Source organism: Eubalaena glacialis, chromosome 10 (genome assembly GCF_028564815.1).
Source record: "Eubalaena glacialis isolate mEubGla1 chromosome 10, mEubGla1.1.hap2.+ XY, whole genome shotgun sequence".
In the NCBI taxonomy this organism is placed as follows: Eukaryota; Metazoa; Chordata; class Mammalia; order Artiodactyla; family Balaenidae; genus Eubalaena; species Eubalaena glacialis.
Window position 1 is genome coordinate 94,274,925 of NC_083725.1, and position 14,546 is coordinate 94,289,470.

Here is a 14,546-nt window from a genome sequence, read left to right on the forward strand (position 1 = left end):
TACATTTGGTAGTGTATATATGTCCATGCCACTCTCTCACTTTGTTCCAGCTTACCCATCCCCCTCCCTGTGTCCTCAAATCCATTCTCTAGTAGGTCTGTGTCTTTATTCCCATCCTGCCCCTAGGTTCTTCATGACTTTTTTTTTTTTTTTTAGATTCCATATATATGTCTTAGCATACGGTATTTGTTTTTCTCCTTCTGACTTACTTCACTCTGTCTGACAGACTCTAGGTCCATCTACCTCACTACAAATAACTCAATTTCATTTCTTTTTATGGCTGAGTAATATTCCATTGTATATATGTGCCAAATCTTCTTTATCGATTCATCTGTCAATGGACACCTAGATTGCTTCCATGTCCTGACTATTGTAAATAGAGCTGCAATGAACATTGTGGTACATGACTCTTTTTGAATTATGGTTTTCTCAGGGTATATGCCCAGTAATGGGATTGCTGGGTAGTATGGTAGTTCTATTTTTAGTTTTTTAAGGAACCTCCATACTGTTCTCCATAGTGGCTGTATCAATTTACATTCCCACCAACAGTGCAAGAGGGTTCCCTTTTCTCCACACCCTCTCCAGCATTTATTGTTTGTAGATTTTTTTGATGATGGCCATTCTGACCGGTGTGAGATGGTATCTCATTGTAGTTTTGATTTGCATTTCTCTAATGATTAATGATGTTGAGGATTCTTTCATGTGTTTGTTAGCAATATGTATATCTTCTTTGGAGAAATGTCTATTTAGGTCTTCTGCCCATTTTTGGATTGGGTTGTTTGTTTTTTTTGATATTGAGCTGTACAAGCTGCTTGTATATTTTGGAGATTAATCCTTTGTCAGTTGCTTTATTTGCAAGTATTTTCTCCCATTCTGAGGGTTGTCTTTTCATCTTATTTATGGTTTCCTTTGCTGTGCAAAGCTTTTAAGTTTCATTAGGTCCCATTTGTTTATTTTTGTTTTTATTTCCATTTCTCTAGGAGGTGGGCCAAAAAGGATCTTGCTGTGATTTATGTCATAGAGTGTTCTGCCTATGTTTTCCTCTAAGAGTTTGATAGTGTCTGGCCTTACATTTCGGCCTTTAATCCATTTTGAGTTTATTTTTGTGTATGGTGATAGGGAGTGTTCTAATTTCATTCTTTTATATGTAGCTGTCCAGTTTTCCCAGCACACTGAAGAGGCTGTCTTTTCTCCATTGTATATTCTTGCCTCCTTTCTCAAAAACAAGGTGACCATATGTGCGTGGGTTTATCTCTGGGCTTTCTATCCTGTTCCATTGATCTATACTTCTGTTTTTGTGCCAGTACCATACTGTCTTGATTACTGTAGCTTTGTAGTATAGTCTGAAGTCAGGGAGCCTGATTCCTCCAGCTCCATTTTTCTTCCTCAAGATTGCTTTGGCTATTCGGGGTCTTTTGTGTTTCCATACAAATTGTGAAATTTTTTGTTCTAGTTCTGTGAAAAATGCCATTGGTAGTTTGATAGGGATTGCACTGAATCTGTAGATTGCTTTGGGTAGTATAGTCATTTTCACAATGTTGATTCTTCCAGTCCAAGAACATGGTATATCTCTCCATCTGTTTGTATCATCTTTAATTTTTCATCAGTGTCTTATAGTTTTCTGCATACAGGTCTTTTGTATCCTTAGGTAGGTTTATTCCTAGGAATTTTATTCTTTTTCTTGCAATGGCAAATGGGAGTGTTTCCTTAATTTCACTTTCAGATTTTTCATCATTAGTGTATAGGAATGCAAGAGATTTCTGTGCTTTAATTTTGTATCCTGTCACTTTACCAAATTCATTGATTAGCTCTAGTAGTTTTCTGGTAGCATCTTTAGGATTCTGTATGTATAATATCATATCATCTGCAAACAGTGACAGCTTTACTTCTTCTTTTCCGATTTGGATTCCTTTTATTTATTTTTCTTCTCTGATTGCTGTGGCTTAAACTTCCAAAACTATTTTGAATAATAGTGGTGACAGTGGGCAAGCTTGTCTTTTTCCTGATCTTAGTGGAAATGGTTTCAGTTTTTCACCATTGAGGACAATGTTGGCTGTGGGTCTGTCATATATGGCCTTTATTATGTTGAGGAAAGTTCCCTCTATGCCTACTTTCTGGAGGGCTTTTATCATAAATGGGTGTTGAATTTTGTTGAAAGCTTTTTCTGCATCTATTGAGATGATCATATGGTTTTTATTCTTCAATATGTTAATATGGTATATCACATTGATTTCCATATATTGAAGAATCCTTGCATTCCTGGGATAAACCCCACTTGATCATGGTGTATGATCCTTTTAATGTGCTGTTGGATTCTGTTTGTTAGTATTTTGTTGAGGATTTTTGCATCTATGTTCGTCAGTGATATTGGCCTGTAGTTTTCTTTCCCTATGACATCTTTGTCTGGTTTTGGTATCAGGGTGATGGTGGCCTCGTAGAAGGAGTTTGGGAGTGTTCCTCTCTCTGCTATATTTTGGAAGAGTTTGAGAAGGATAGGTGTTAGCTCTTCTCTAAATGTTTGATAGAATTCCCCTGTGAAGCCATCTGGTCCTGGGCTTTTGTTTGTTGGAAGATTTCTAATCACAGTTTCAATTTCAGTGCTTGTGATTGGTCTGTTTATATTTTCTATTTCTTCCTGGTTCAGTCTCGGAAAGTTGTGCTTTTCTAAGAATTTGTCTGTTTATTCCAGGTTGTCCATTTTATTGGCATATAGTTGCTTGTAGTAATCTCTCTTGATCCTTTGTATTTCTGCAGTGTCAGTTGTTACTTCTCTTTTTTCATTTCTAATTCTATTGAGTTGTGTCTTTTCCCTTTTTTTCTTGATGAGTGTGGCTAATGGTTTATCAATTTTATTTATCTTCTCAAAGAACTAGCTTTTAGTTTTATTGATCTTTGCTATTGTTTCCTTCATTTCTTTTTCATTTATTTCTGATCTGATCTTTATGATTTCTTTCCTTCTGCTAACTTTGGGGTTTTTTTGTTCTTTCTGTAATTGCTTCAGGTGTAAGGTTAGGTTGTTTATTTGAGATGTTTCTTGTTTCTTAAGGTAGGATTGTATTGCTATAATCTTCCCTCTCAGGGAAGATTAGGTTTTGAGTCATCGTGTTTTCATTGTCATTTGTTTCTAGGTATTTTTTAACTTCCTCTTTGATTTCTTCAGTGATCTCTTGGTTATTTAGTAGTGTATTGTTTAGCCTCCATGTGTTTGTATTTTTTATAGTTTTTTTTTCCCTGTGATTGATATCTAGTCTCATAGCATTGTGGTCAGAAAAGATACTTGATATGATTTCAATTTTCTTAAATTTACCAAGGCTTCATTTGTGACTCAAGATATGATCTATCCTGGAGAATGTTCCATGAGCACTTGAGAAGAAAGTGTATTCTGCTGTTTTTGGATGGAATGTCCTATAAATATCAATTAAGTCCATCTTGTTTAATGTATCATTTAAAGCTTGTGTTTCCTTATTTATTTTCAATTTGGATGACCTGTCCATTGGTGAAAGTGCGGTGTTTAAGTCCCCCAGTATGATTGTGTTACTGTCAATTTCCCCTTTTATGGCTGTTAGCATTTGCGTTATGTATTGAGGTGCTCCTATGTTGGGTGCATAAATATTTACAATTGTTGTATCTTCTTCTTGGATTGATCCCATGATCATTATGTAGTATCCTTCTTTGTCTCTTGTAATAGTCTTTGTTTTAAAGTCTATTTTCTCTGATACGAGTATTGCTACTCCAGCTTTCTTCTGATTTCCATTTTCATGGAATATCTTTTTCCATCCCCTCACTTTCAGTCTGTATGTGTCCCTAGGTCTGAAGTGGGTCTCTTGTAGACAGCATATATACGGATCTTGTTTTTGTATCCATTCAGCCAGTCAATGTCTTTTGGTTGGAGCATTTAATCCATTTACATTTAAAGTAATTATCAATATGCATGTTCCTATTACCATTTTCTTAATTGTTTTGGGTTTGTTTTTGTAGGTTTTTTCCTTCTCTTGTGTTTCCTGCCTAGAGAAGTTCCTTTAGCATTTGTTGTAAAGCTGGTTTGGTGCTGCTGAATTCTCTTAGCTTTTGCTTGTCTGTAAAGGTTTTAATTTCTCCGTTGAATCTGAATGAGATCCTTGCTGGGTAGAGTAAACTTGTTTGTAGGTTTTTCCCTTTCATCACTTTAAATATGTCCTGCCACTCCCTTCTGGCTTGCAGAGTTTCTGCTGAAAGATCAGCTGTTAACTTTATGGGGATTCCCTTGTATGTTATTCATTGTTTTTCCCTTGCTGCTTTTAATATGCTTTCTTTGTATTTAATTTTTGATAGTTTGATTAATATGTGTCTTGGCATGTTTCTCCTTGGATTTATCCTGTATGGGACTCTCTGTGCTTCCTGGACTTGATTAACTATTTCCTTTCCCATGTTAGGGAAGTTTTCAACTATAATCTCTTCAAATATTTTCTCCGTCCCTTTCTTTTTCTCTTCTTCTTCTGGGACCCCTATAATTCGAATGTTGGTTCATTTAATGTTGTCCCAGAGGTCTCTGAGACTGTCCTCAATTCTTTTCATTCTTTTTTCTTTATTCTTCTCTGCAGTAGTTATTTCCACTATTTTTTCTTCCAGGTCAGTTATCTGTTCTTCTGCCTCAGTTATTCTGCTATTGATTCCTTCCAGAGAATATTTAATTTCATTTATTGTGTTGTTCATCATAGTTTGTTTGCTCTTTAGTTCTTCCAGGTCCTTGTTAAATGTTTCTTGTAATTTCTCCATTCTATTTCAGAGATTTTGGATCACCTTTACTATCATTATTCTGAATTCTTTTTCAGGTAGACTGCCTATTTCCTCTTCATTTGTTTGGTCTGGTGGGTTTTTACCTTGCTCCTTCATCTGCTGTGTGTTTCTCTGTCTTCTCATTTTGCTTACCTTACTGTGTTTGGGGGTCTCCTTTTCGCAGGCTGCAGGTTTGTAGTTCCCGTTGTTTTTGGTGTCTGCCCCCAGTGGCTTAGGTTGGTTCAGTGGGCTGTGTAGGCTTCCTGGTGGAGGGGACTAGTGCTTGTGTTCTGGTGGATGAGGCTGGATCTTGTCTTTCTGGTGGGCAGGTCTGCGTCTGGTGGTGTGTTTTGGGGTGTCTGTGAACTTATTATGATTTTAGGCGGCCTCTCTGCTAATGGGTGGGGTTGTGTTCCTGTCTTGCTATTTGTTTGGCATAGGGTGCCCAGCACTGTAGCTTGCTGGTCGTTGAGTGGAGTTGGGTCTTGGCATTGAGATGGAGATCTCTGGGAGATTTTCACCTTTTGATATTATGTGGAGCTGGGAGGTCTCTAGTGGAGCAATGTCCTAAACTCAGCTCTCCCACCTCAGAAGCACAGGCCTGATGCCTGGCCGGAGCACTGTCATCCACACGGCTCAGAATAAAAGGGAGAAAAAAAGAAAGAAAGAAAGGAAAAAATAAAATAAATTTATTAAAATAAATAATAAAAAATAATTATTAAAAATTTAAAGTAATTAAAAAAAGAAAGAAAGAAGAGAGCAACCGTACCAAAAAACAAATCCACCAATGATAGCAAGTGCTAAAAACTATATTAAAAAAACAACAGACAGACAGAAGCCTAGGACAAATGGTAAAAGCAAAGCTATACAGACAAAATCACACACAGAAGCATACACATACACACTCACAAAAAGAGAAAAAGGGAAAAAATATATATATATCTTTGCTCCCAAAGTCCACCGCCTCAATTTCGGATGATCGTTGTCTATTCAGGTATTCCACAGATGCAGGGTACATCAAGCTGATTGTGGAGATTTAATCTGCTGCTCCTGAGGCTGCTGGGAGAGATTTCCCTTTCTCTTCTTTGTTCGCACAGCTCCCGGGGTTCAGCTTTGGATTTGGACCCGCCTCTGCGTGTAGGTCGCCTGAGGGCGTCTGTTCCCGCCCAGACAGGACGGGGTTAAAGGACCAGCTGATTCGGGGGCTCTGGCTCACTCAGGCTAGGGGGGAGGGTGGGGTACGGATGCGGGGCGAGCCTGCGGCAGCAGAGGCCAGCATGACGTTGCACCAGCCTGAGGCAGCCGTGTGTTCTCCTGGGGAAGTTGTCCCTGGATCACGGGACCCTGGCAGTGGCGGGCTGCACAGGCTCCCGGGAGGGCAGGTGTGGATAGTGACCTGTGCTTGCACACAGGCTCTTGGTGGTGGCAGCAGCAGCCTTAGCGTCTCATGCCCGTCTCTGGGGTCCACGCTGATAGCCGCGGCTCGCGCCCGTCTCTGGAGCTCTTTTAAGCAGCGCTCTTAATCCCCTCTCCTCGCGCACCAGGAAACAAAGAGGCAAGAAAAAGTCTCTTGCCTCTTCGGCAGCTCCAGACTTTTTCCCGGACTCCCCCGACCCCCCGCCACGGCTAGCTGTGGCGCACTAGCCCCCTTCAGGCTGTGTTCACGCCACCAACCCCAGTCCTCTCCCTGCGATCCGACCTCTGAAGCCCGAGCCTCAGCTCCCAGCCCCCGCCCGCCCCGGCGGGCGAGCAGACAAGCCTCTCAGGCTGGTGAGTGCTGGTCGGCACCGATCCTCCGTGCGGGAATCTCTCCGCTTAGCCCTCCGCACCCCTGTGGCTGCGCTCTCCTCCGTGGCTCCAAAGCTTTCCCCCTCCACCACCCGCAGTCTCCTCCCGCGAAGGGGCTTCCTAGTGTGTGGAAACCTTTCCTCCTTCACAGCTCCCTCCCACTGGTGCAGGTCCCATCCCTATTCTTCTGTCTCTGTTTTTTCTTTTTTCTTTTGCCCTACCCAGGTACGTGGGGAGTTTCTTGCCTTTTGGGAAGTCTGAGGTCTTCTGCCAGCATTCAGTAGGTGCTCTGTAGGAGCTGTTCCACATGTAGATGTATTTCTGATGTATCTGTGGGGAGGAAGGTGATCTCCACGTCTTACTCTTCCGCCATCTTGAAGCTCCTCCCCTGCCTCTCTTAAATCTTGATGATTAATATTCCATTTAGACTTCGAATCACAGAACAGGAAGGAAATCTTGAGAACTCAAGGACAATCTCATTTTATTAAAGCAAACTTTTTAAATTGAAGTATAGTTGACTTACAATATTACATTAGCTTCAGGTGTATAACATAGTAATTACAAAGACAATACACATACAGAAGAATACAAAAATCATAAGTGTACATTCAACCCATTTGCACATAGTGAATACCTGTTTAACTAACCACCCAGGTCAAGAAAGGGAAAAACACACCTAAGTGCTCCTCATGGCCCCTTTCACTCTCTAACTTCCTTCAGCTATATCCACTCTCCTGACTTCTAACACGATATTTTTGTTGCTTGCCTGGCATTAAAATTTAAACAACTGCAGTCATGCATTGTGTATTCTCCTGGTTTCTTTTGTTCAGCATTATATTTGCGAGACTCATATATATTGTTATATGTAATTGTAATTTGTCCATAGGCATTGCTATCCTCCAGGGTCAGAAAACTGTGGCCCATGAGGCAAATATGACCAACCATTTGTTTCTGTAAATAAAGGTTTATTGAAACACAGCCACACATTTTCTATGGCTGCTTTCATGCTACAAAGGCAGGGTTAAGAAGTTGGGACAGAGATTATATCACTCACAAAGCTCCAAATATTTAATATCTGGCCCTTTACAGAAGTTTTCCATCTCTGTTATATAGTATTTCATTGAATATATATACCACAATTTATTTATCCATTCTGCTGATAAGCGTTTCAGTAATTTCCACACTGAGGCACTACAATTAGTGCTGTTAACATTTTGGTAGATATATTTTTCCTTAAGATATGTTAAGTATTTCTGTCTAGCATTAAACTAATAGGGGAATTGCTGGGCTGCATAAACATGCTCAACTTTAGTAGATATTGACAGTTTTCCAAAGTGCCAATCTCTTCATTTTAATAAATAAGAAAGCTGATGTTGATATCGAAAAGATATCTACACTCCCATGTTTATTGCAACATCACTCACAATAGCCAAGATATGAAAGCAACCTAGGTGTCCATCAATGGATGAAGGAATAAAGAAAATAACACAGGCAGTACATTCTTTGACATCAGTCTTAGCAATATTTTTTGGATATGTCTCCTCAGGCAAGGGAGACTAAAAGGTACAAACTTCCAGTTACAAAATAAATGAGTCACAGGTATGAAATGTACAGTGTGAAGAATACAGTCAATAATAATATTTTTGTATGGTGACAGATGGTAAGTAGACTTATCGTGGTGATCATTTTGTAATGTATAGAAATATCAAATCACTATGTTGTGCATCAGGAACTAACATAGGGTTGTAGTCAATTATACTTCTAAAACAAACAAACAAACAAACAAATTCATAGAAAAACAGATTAGATTTGCAGTTACCAGAAGTGGGGAGTAGGGAGAGGGGGACGTGGTCAAAAGGTACAAACTTTCAGTTATAAGATAAATAAGTACTAGGGATTAAATGCACAATATGACAAATATAATTAACACTACTGTTTGTTATATATGAAACTTGTTAAGAGTGGGGATCCCAAAATTTCTCATCAGAAGGAAAATTTTTTTTCTTTTATTTTGTGTGTACATGAGAGGATGGATGTTTACTAAACTCATTGTGGTCATCATTTCATGATGTATGTAAGTCAAATCAGTATGCTGTACACCTTAAACTTATACAGTGCTGTATGTCAACTATATCTCAATAAAACTGGAAAGAAAATAAATAAAATAAGATACCATTTATGGCCTACCAGAAAAAAATGTGATACACACACACACACACTCTCAACGGAATATTATTAAGCCATGAGAAAGAGGGAAATTTTGCCATTTATGACAATATGGATGAACCTTGAGGGCATTATGCTGAGTGAGATTAAGTCAGACAGAGAAAGACAAATACTATATAATATCATATGTGGAATCTGAAAAAGCTGAACTTGAAGAAACAGAGAGAAGAATGGTGGTTACCAGGGGCTGGGGTGGGGTGGTGGAGGAATTAGGGAGATGTTGTTTAAGGGCACAAACTTGCAACTAGTAGATAAATAAGTTCTGGAGATCTAATACACAACAGAGTGATTATAGTCCACAAAAAAGAAACGATAATTATGTGACATGATAGAGGTGTTAGCTAATGCTATGGGGTAACCGTATTGCAATATATATGTAACAAAGCAGCATGCTGTACACCTTAAACATACACAATGTTACATGTCAATTATAGCTCAATTTTTTAAAATAATAAATTTATTTTAAAAATAGAAGAAAGGAAACGGATGCCCGAAAATGCTAGGTTGTATCATAGCAATGAATTAGAGAAAACTATATTTGGCTTTGGAAAACTTGTTTTAAAGTCAAGCAAAACCTCAGAGGAAAGTGCTGAGTTAAACCGAGTTAAATTCTACATTTCTGGGAACAGAGTGAAATCATTTGTTCAGAAAAAGCATTTCTTGATCTCAACAATAGACAGTGCATTTTATAAGAATCTGAAAAAAGAAAAAATTAGGAATAAAGCTCTGCTTATAGTCCTTACCTTAGAATAAATGCAACCGTCAGTTCCAAACACCCACTTCTGAGAATCATCTCCTTTATGTCTGTAATGAAAATGTAATTTAGAGATTGACGACTCTTCTCTACACCGAAACGTTTTGTAGGTTTCGAGTAGAAGTATCATTTTCCACACAGCCTGGCAGGAAGATCGCACACACTCTAAGGATTCTACCATTCTACTACCATCACTGCTACCTCAGCAGCTAAAGCCTTTCCTAAGACAACTAATTTCTTTGGTACCCAAAGTGCTGTGGGGTGTGTGAGTGTGCACGCGCATGCACGGGTGTATGTGTATAACCAATGGCAACAGTGATTAAGAGTTTTAGAGAATAAATAGGATCCATAAGAATATTCTAGAAATTTCCATCCCCAAAAATGATCCTCTGTGAGACAGAAAGAAGGGGGCTTAATTAAATATAAGGTTTAAGAGGATGGGATGGGAAAAGACACCATGGAAAATTAGGAACCTCAGGCACCTGTTTCTGAAACAGCCAGGAAATTTTATTAAGGAATATCAGATTTTCTGAGCTAAGTCTGAGTAAGAAAGCAAAACTAAAATGTGATGAAGCTAATCATGACTAAATTAACTAATCACGTATTCATTAATATTTAGAAACCTTACAAAGAGAGGACAAATGAATTAAATTAAGTGTAATGGGATGTTAAATAAGACTTTTCCTACTGCCTCTGAGATTTGACAGAAGCATGAGTGGTTGAGAATAAGAGGTGTCAGGTAATGCTCTATTCTAAAGCAAGGGGCTGTATGATCTGGGCAGAACACGCAAAGGTAGCAGTCCAAAAGTGGTTCAGTGCACATTAGCCTTTCACCTACACCCAGGTTATATAAGAAAACGTGAAAAACTCTTGGGCATGTTGGGATGGGTGCTTAATAATAATGGTCTCCAGGCCCCTCTCCTGTAGGATTTTGATTCTGAAGGTCTGGACCCCCAGAAATCTACATTAGCAGGTATTGCAAGTGATTCCAATCATAAGAATTCTGGGGAATTTGGATGTTTGTGGTCTATGTAAGACATCTGCAATTCATAATATAGTGATGCTAATGGTCAAAATCTGTAAAATTCTGAATTTTGTCTTTTAATTAGATTATAGTGTTAGCTTGAGGATAAAATGATTAGACAAACATAAATTATGTCGGTTTCAGTTTTGATTTTCTGCATTTGCAGCACCTTTTCTCAAAGATTAATACAACAGGAGAGATGTCTACCAGATTGGCAACAGTGTGAGGGCAGAGATCACATGTACCCTTAGAGCTGAGCACAGTGCCAAGTATATGATAGGAGATAAAGATATCTTTGAATAATAGAAATGTGATCTGCAAAAAAAACCGAATCAATATGCTGTTCACTTGAAACTAACACAATATTGTAAATCAGCCATACTTCAATTAAGAGAAATGTGAATAAGATGTCAAAATGTTATCACTCTAAAAATTAATAATAAGGCCATCATGAAAAATGTTTTGAATTTAATATATGACAGTTTAGGGGATTTAAAAGATCTTCTTAGAGACAGCTAAAGAACATAAATTATACCTTGGTTAAGAAAATCAATAATACTGAAAGAAATACATATATCCTAGCATTTCTTAAATTTTAGCACAGCTTAAATTCTGTTCAAGCATATATTTTCCTAAGAAATTTTACCAACAACATGTAGTTTTATATTATCTATAAGCCCTTTGAGCTTACTAGTAATTTTCCCAATCAGGAGTCTATATATATCCATAATGTCACCTTTTAATTTTACTGAAGCTATAAAAAACAAATCTCAATTGTGGTGCAGGATGAGAAATATATCATTCTAGTGTATAATAACTTCTTTAAAAAATAAAATTCCTACAAACAAAGTGCATCTGTTTATTTTTCAAGACATTTTCTATATAAAGAAATCAAATTTAGATTTAATATGCAACATTGCTCATATGGGACTGAATTAGAGAATGATGTCATAGAATTTCTTCTTCTTGGTCAGCAAGTGCCAAACTGAAAAGATTTTTTATAAAGAAACAAAAACAAAAGTTTTTTAAAAATCCATAACATATCAATAATGAGAGGAGGGAAAAAGAAGCAGTATTCTATGCAAGAATCAAAGTCATAAAGATCACGGCATGTGCTGAACTAAGGTTGAGAGGCCTAAGTTCTGGTCCTGGATCTGACATTAACTAGATATGTGACCTTTCATAGGCCACTTAGTCTGTAGTGGCCGTGGAATTTCTTATAATAATAATGATATTGTCATTATCATCATCATCATCATAATCACAACCACCACCACCAATACCAAAACTACTACTATAGTATTAAAGAGGGCTTTGGAGTAGATGTTCTTTGGAGTCCTTCCTTCTCTGAAAGCATATGACTTCCAAAACTATTTGGTCACTCTCATTTTACAGGTGAGGAAACTGCCTGGGAAGTTTGCTCATATAACCCCACTGAGCATGCATGTACATTATAGTATTCCTATCAGAAATCTATAAAACATGTGTGTGTGTGTACACATATTTTTTTCCTTTGAAATATTCCATTTATCAGATGGTATGAGCAAGAAGGCAGCCCATCCCCACAGTTCAGTTTGGGGGAAATTTCATAGGCTAATGCTTATTGTTTCCCAGTTAACTGTAAGGAAGACCATCGTCATGCTTCACAATTACAAATCTATTTTCCCAGGCAGCTTCATATGGCTCTGGTGTCTTCCAATGCCACCTGGACCAAAAGTAGGATCTATAGAGAAAGTTGAAAAGGATTTCCCCTCCATGATTATTAACAGGGTAAGAGTAGAGAAAAGAAATTTCATTAATCAATCCACACATTGTGAAATTACACATGGACAATTTTCTATTTGATGTTGACATTTCTAATTGTGTTAGCTATATGTCTGAATATTACTTAAAAGTCCAAGGCATGGTAAACAGTTCTTTCTACATTATGTACTTGCTAGAGTCTGTCACTCTAATCCAACTCTTAGCCTCCTAAACTTTAAAAATTGAAAAAGGAGATGATTTTCAATCTCTGATTACCTGGTGATGTGCTATCAGTTTACTTGCCTGTCTTTCCATCTTGGCATCTAGCATTACACAGCTACTCTTGTTGGCTGTATTTAATGGTGTCCTTAAAGCAGTGTTTGTTTAGCCTAGTCTAGATTAATGTTGGACAGTTATCATTTAATTTCCAGTAAGACCTAAGTGGGAAAAAAAGTAAATTCAAAAACCCATAACTGAAAGATTAACATTGAAATAAGGAAGACAACCAAGATTACCAGACAGGTAATAGAGATAAATGAAGCAGGCTAGAGCTAACGTGAGGGCTGCTACTAGGAATGGTGGAGAACATAGCAAACTGGAGGGTATGTGTTCCATCCAAAGGCGGAATCTGTTCCTGTATTTTTGGCGAAAGTTCAGTGTTGCACATTCTGATTTTTTCAAGAAAGGCCAGTAGTATGTAATTTTTGTGTGTGAAATCTCCCTATTTCTATAAGCTCATAACTAATTAAAAATATTATAATAATGTGCAGATCAAACAAAGTCTACGGGTCCCTAGTTTTTACTCTCTATAATCAAAACTCTGTGTGTAGATGGATGTGTGTGTGTGTGTATTGCTTCAATTACCAATAGTTTATGAATTTAACACTAAAGGCTAGATCCTACAATCCACATTCTTTATAAATGAAGCAAAATCAAGATTAAATGATGGCCTAAAAAAATGTTTGATTCAATTGGTTTATCTAATTGATGTCCCAAATATCTTTTAGAAAGAAGCATCTTTGATTTTGAGGTTTATGAGTTTTATAATTTTTATGATTTTGAGATCAATTGATAATGACATTGATTTGTCTTTCATTCACTCATGGTCAGATACACATCACAGAAAAAATATTAGAAAGACAAATATGTGCAAGCACTTGCTATATTGAATAAGGATAAGATGAGTGACACCAAATGAGACATAACTGAACTAATGAGGCATGATATGTTTACAATATTCTTTGTGAGTTGTCAGGTTGCTACTTTAAGTGCTAGTTCTATTATTTTTAGCATATAAAAGGCAATGTCTTAATTCATAGCTTTTGTTAAAATCACATTATACTACTTGGGAGAACAGGAAAAAATTTTGTCTCTAAAAGTTGCTCTCACACGAGGATATTTATTGTTATATAATGAAATATGGTTGTATTTAAAAAAAAAAATAAACCACACAGGCACTTCAGATGCTCTGGAAAAGATAAACATATTCAAAAGTATACACCCAGAGGTGAGTGAGCTCTAAAAATCCTGGCCCTTAGATTTTGTTTCTCAGATAAAGGCAAGTTGCATCAATACAAAGGCAAATAGTCCTCATTTGCGTAGGTAGGGATCCTCCTTTTTTCCTGCCCATCTTAGCTTCCTCCTTCTCCTCCTTGCTCTCTTCTTTCTTTCCTTTCTAAATTAAACCAAATCTTTTCTTGTAAATAGAGATTTTTCAAGTTAAACTTACTACAGTTTTGTTTTGTTTTTTTATCATCTTTTTCCTTTCCCAAGCTCTCTTCTCTACAGGCAACAAAGACATTGAGTTTGTGGCTTCAGTCCCACCCAATTCCATGACAATCCTGGCCAGACTAGGAAGTAACCTCAGGGACCTATCACCAGAACAGCACTAGCTTCAGTATCCAGTGAGCCCAGGGAGAACCCTGGGCATGAAGAACATGTTCATCAAGCTACATGTAACCTTTCCAAACACCTGCCATTTTTACCTAGACTACTGACCACACTGAGTAGTCTTCCCTCACCATTTCCCTCTAAAATAACCACTTAGTTATTCCTTACCCATCATTTTGATTTTTGTTTGTTTTTTTCCTCAGGTTTTTTATTTTTTTGTACTTTCTAAAAACAACTTTATTGAGAAGTAACTGACAATATTATAAAATATACAATTGACAGGCACATATTTAAAGTGTAAAATTTGCTAAGTTTTGAAACATGTCTACACATGTTAAGGCATCACAACAATCAAGATAATGAACG

General features: G+C 37.4%; 1 protein-coding gene across 2 annotated transcripts in view; it reads right to left on the bottom strand.

Moving 5' to 3' along the window:
- The window catches only part of DCDC1 (doublecortin domain containing 1), a 424,949-nt gene that overhangs the window by 143,012 nt on the left and 267,391 nt on the right, over positions 1 to 14,546 (bottom strand). For both annotated transcript variants that reach the window (XM_061201531.1, XM_061201532.1), the window contains exon 17: positions 9,513 to 9,573. In XM_061201531.1, the coding sequence (XP_061057514.1) occupies positions 9,513 to 9,573 (61 nt within the window). The remainder of the gene's footprint in view (positions 1 to 9,512; positions 9,574 to 14,546) is intronic.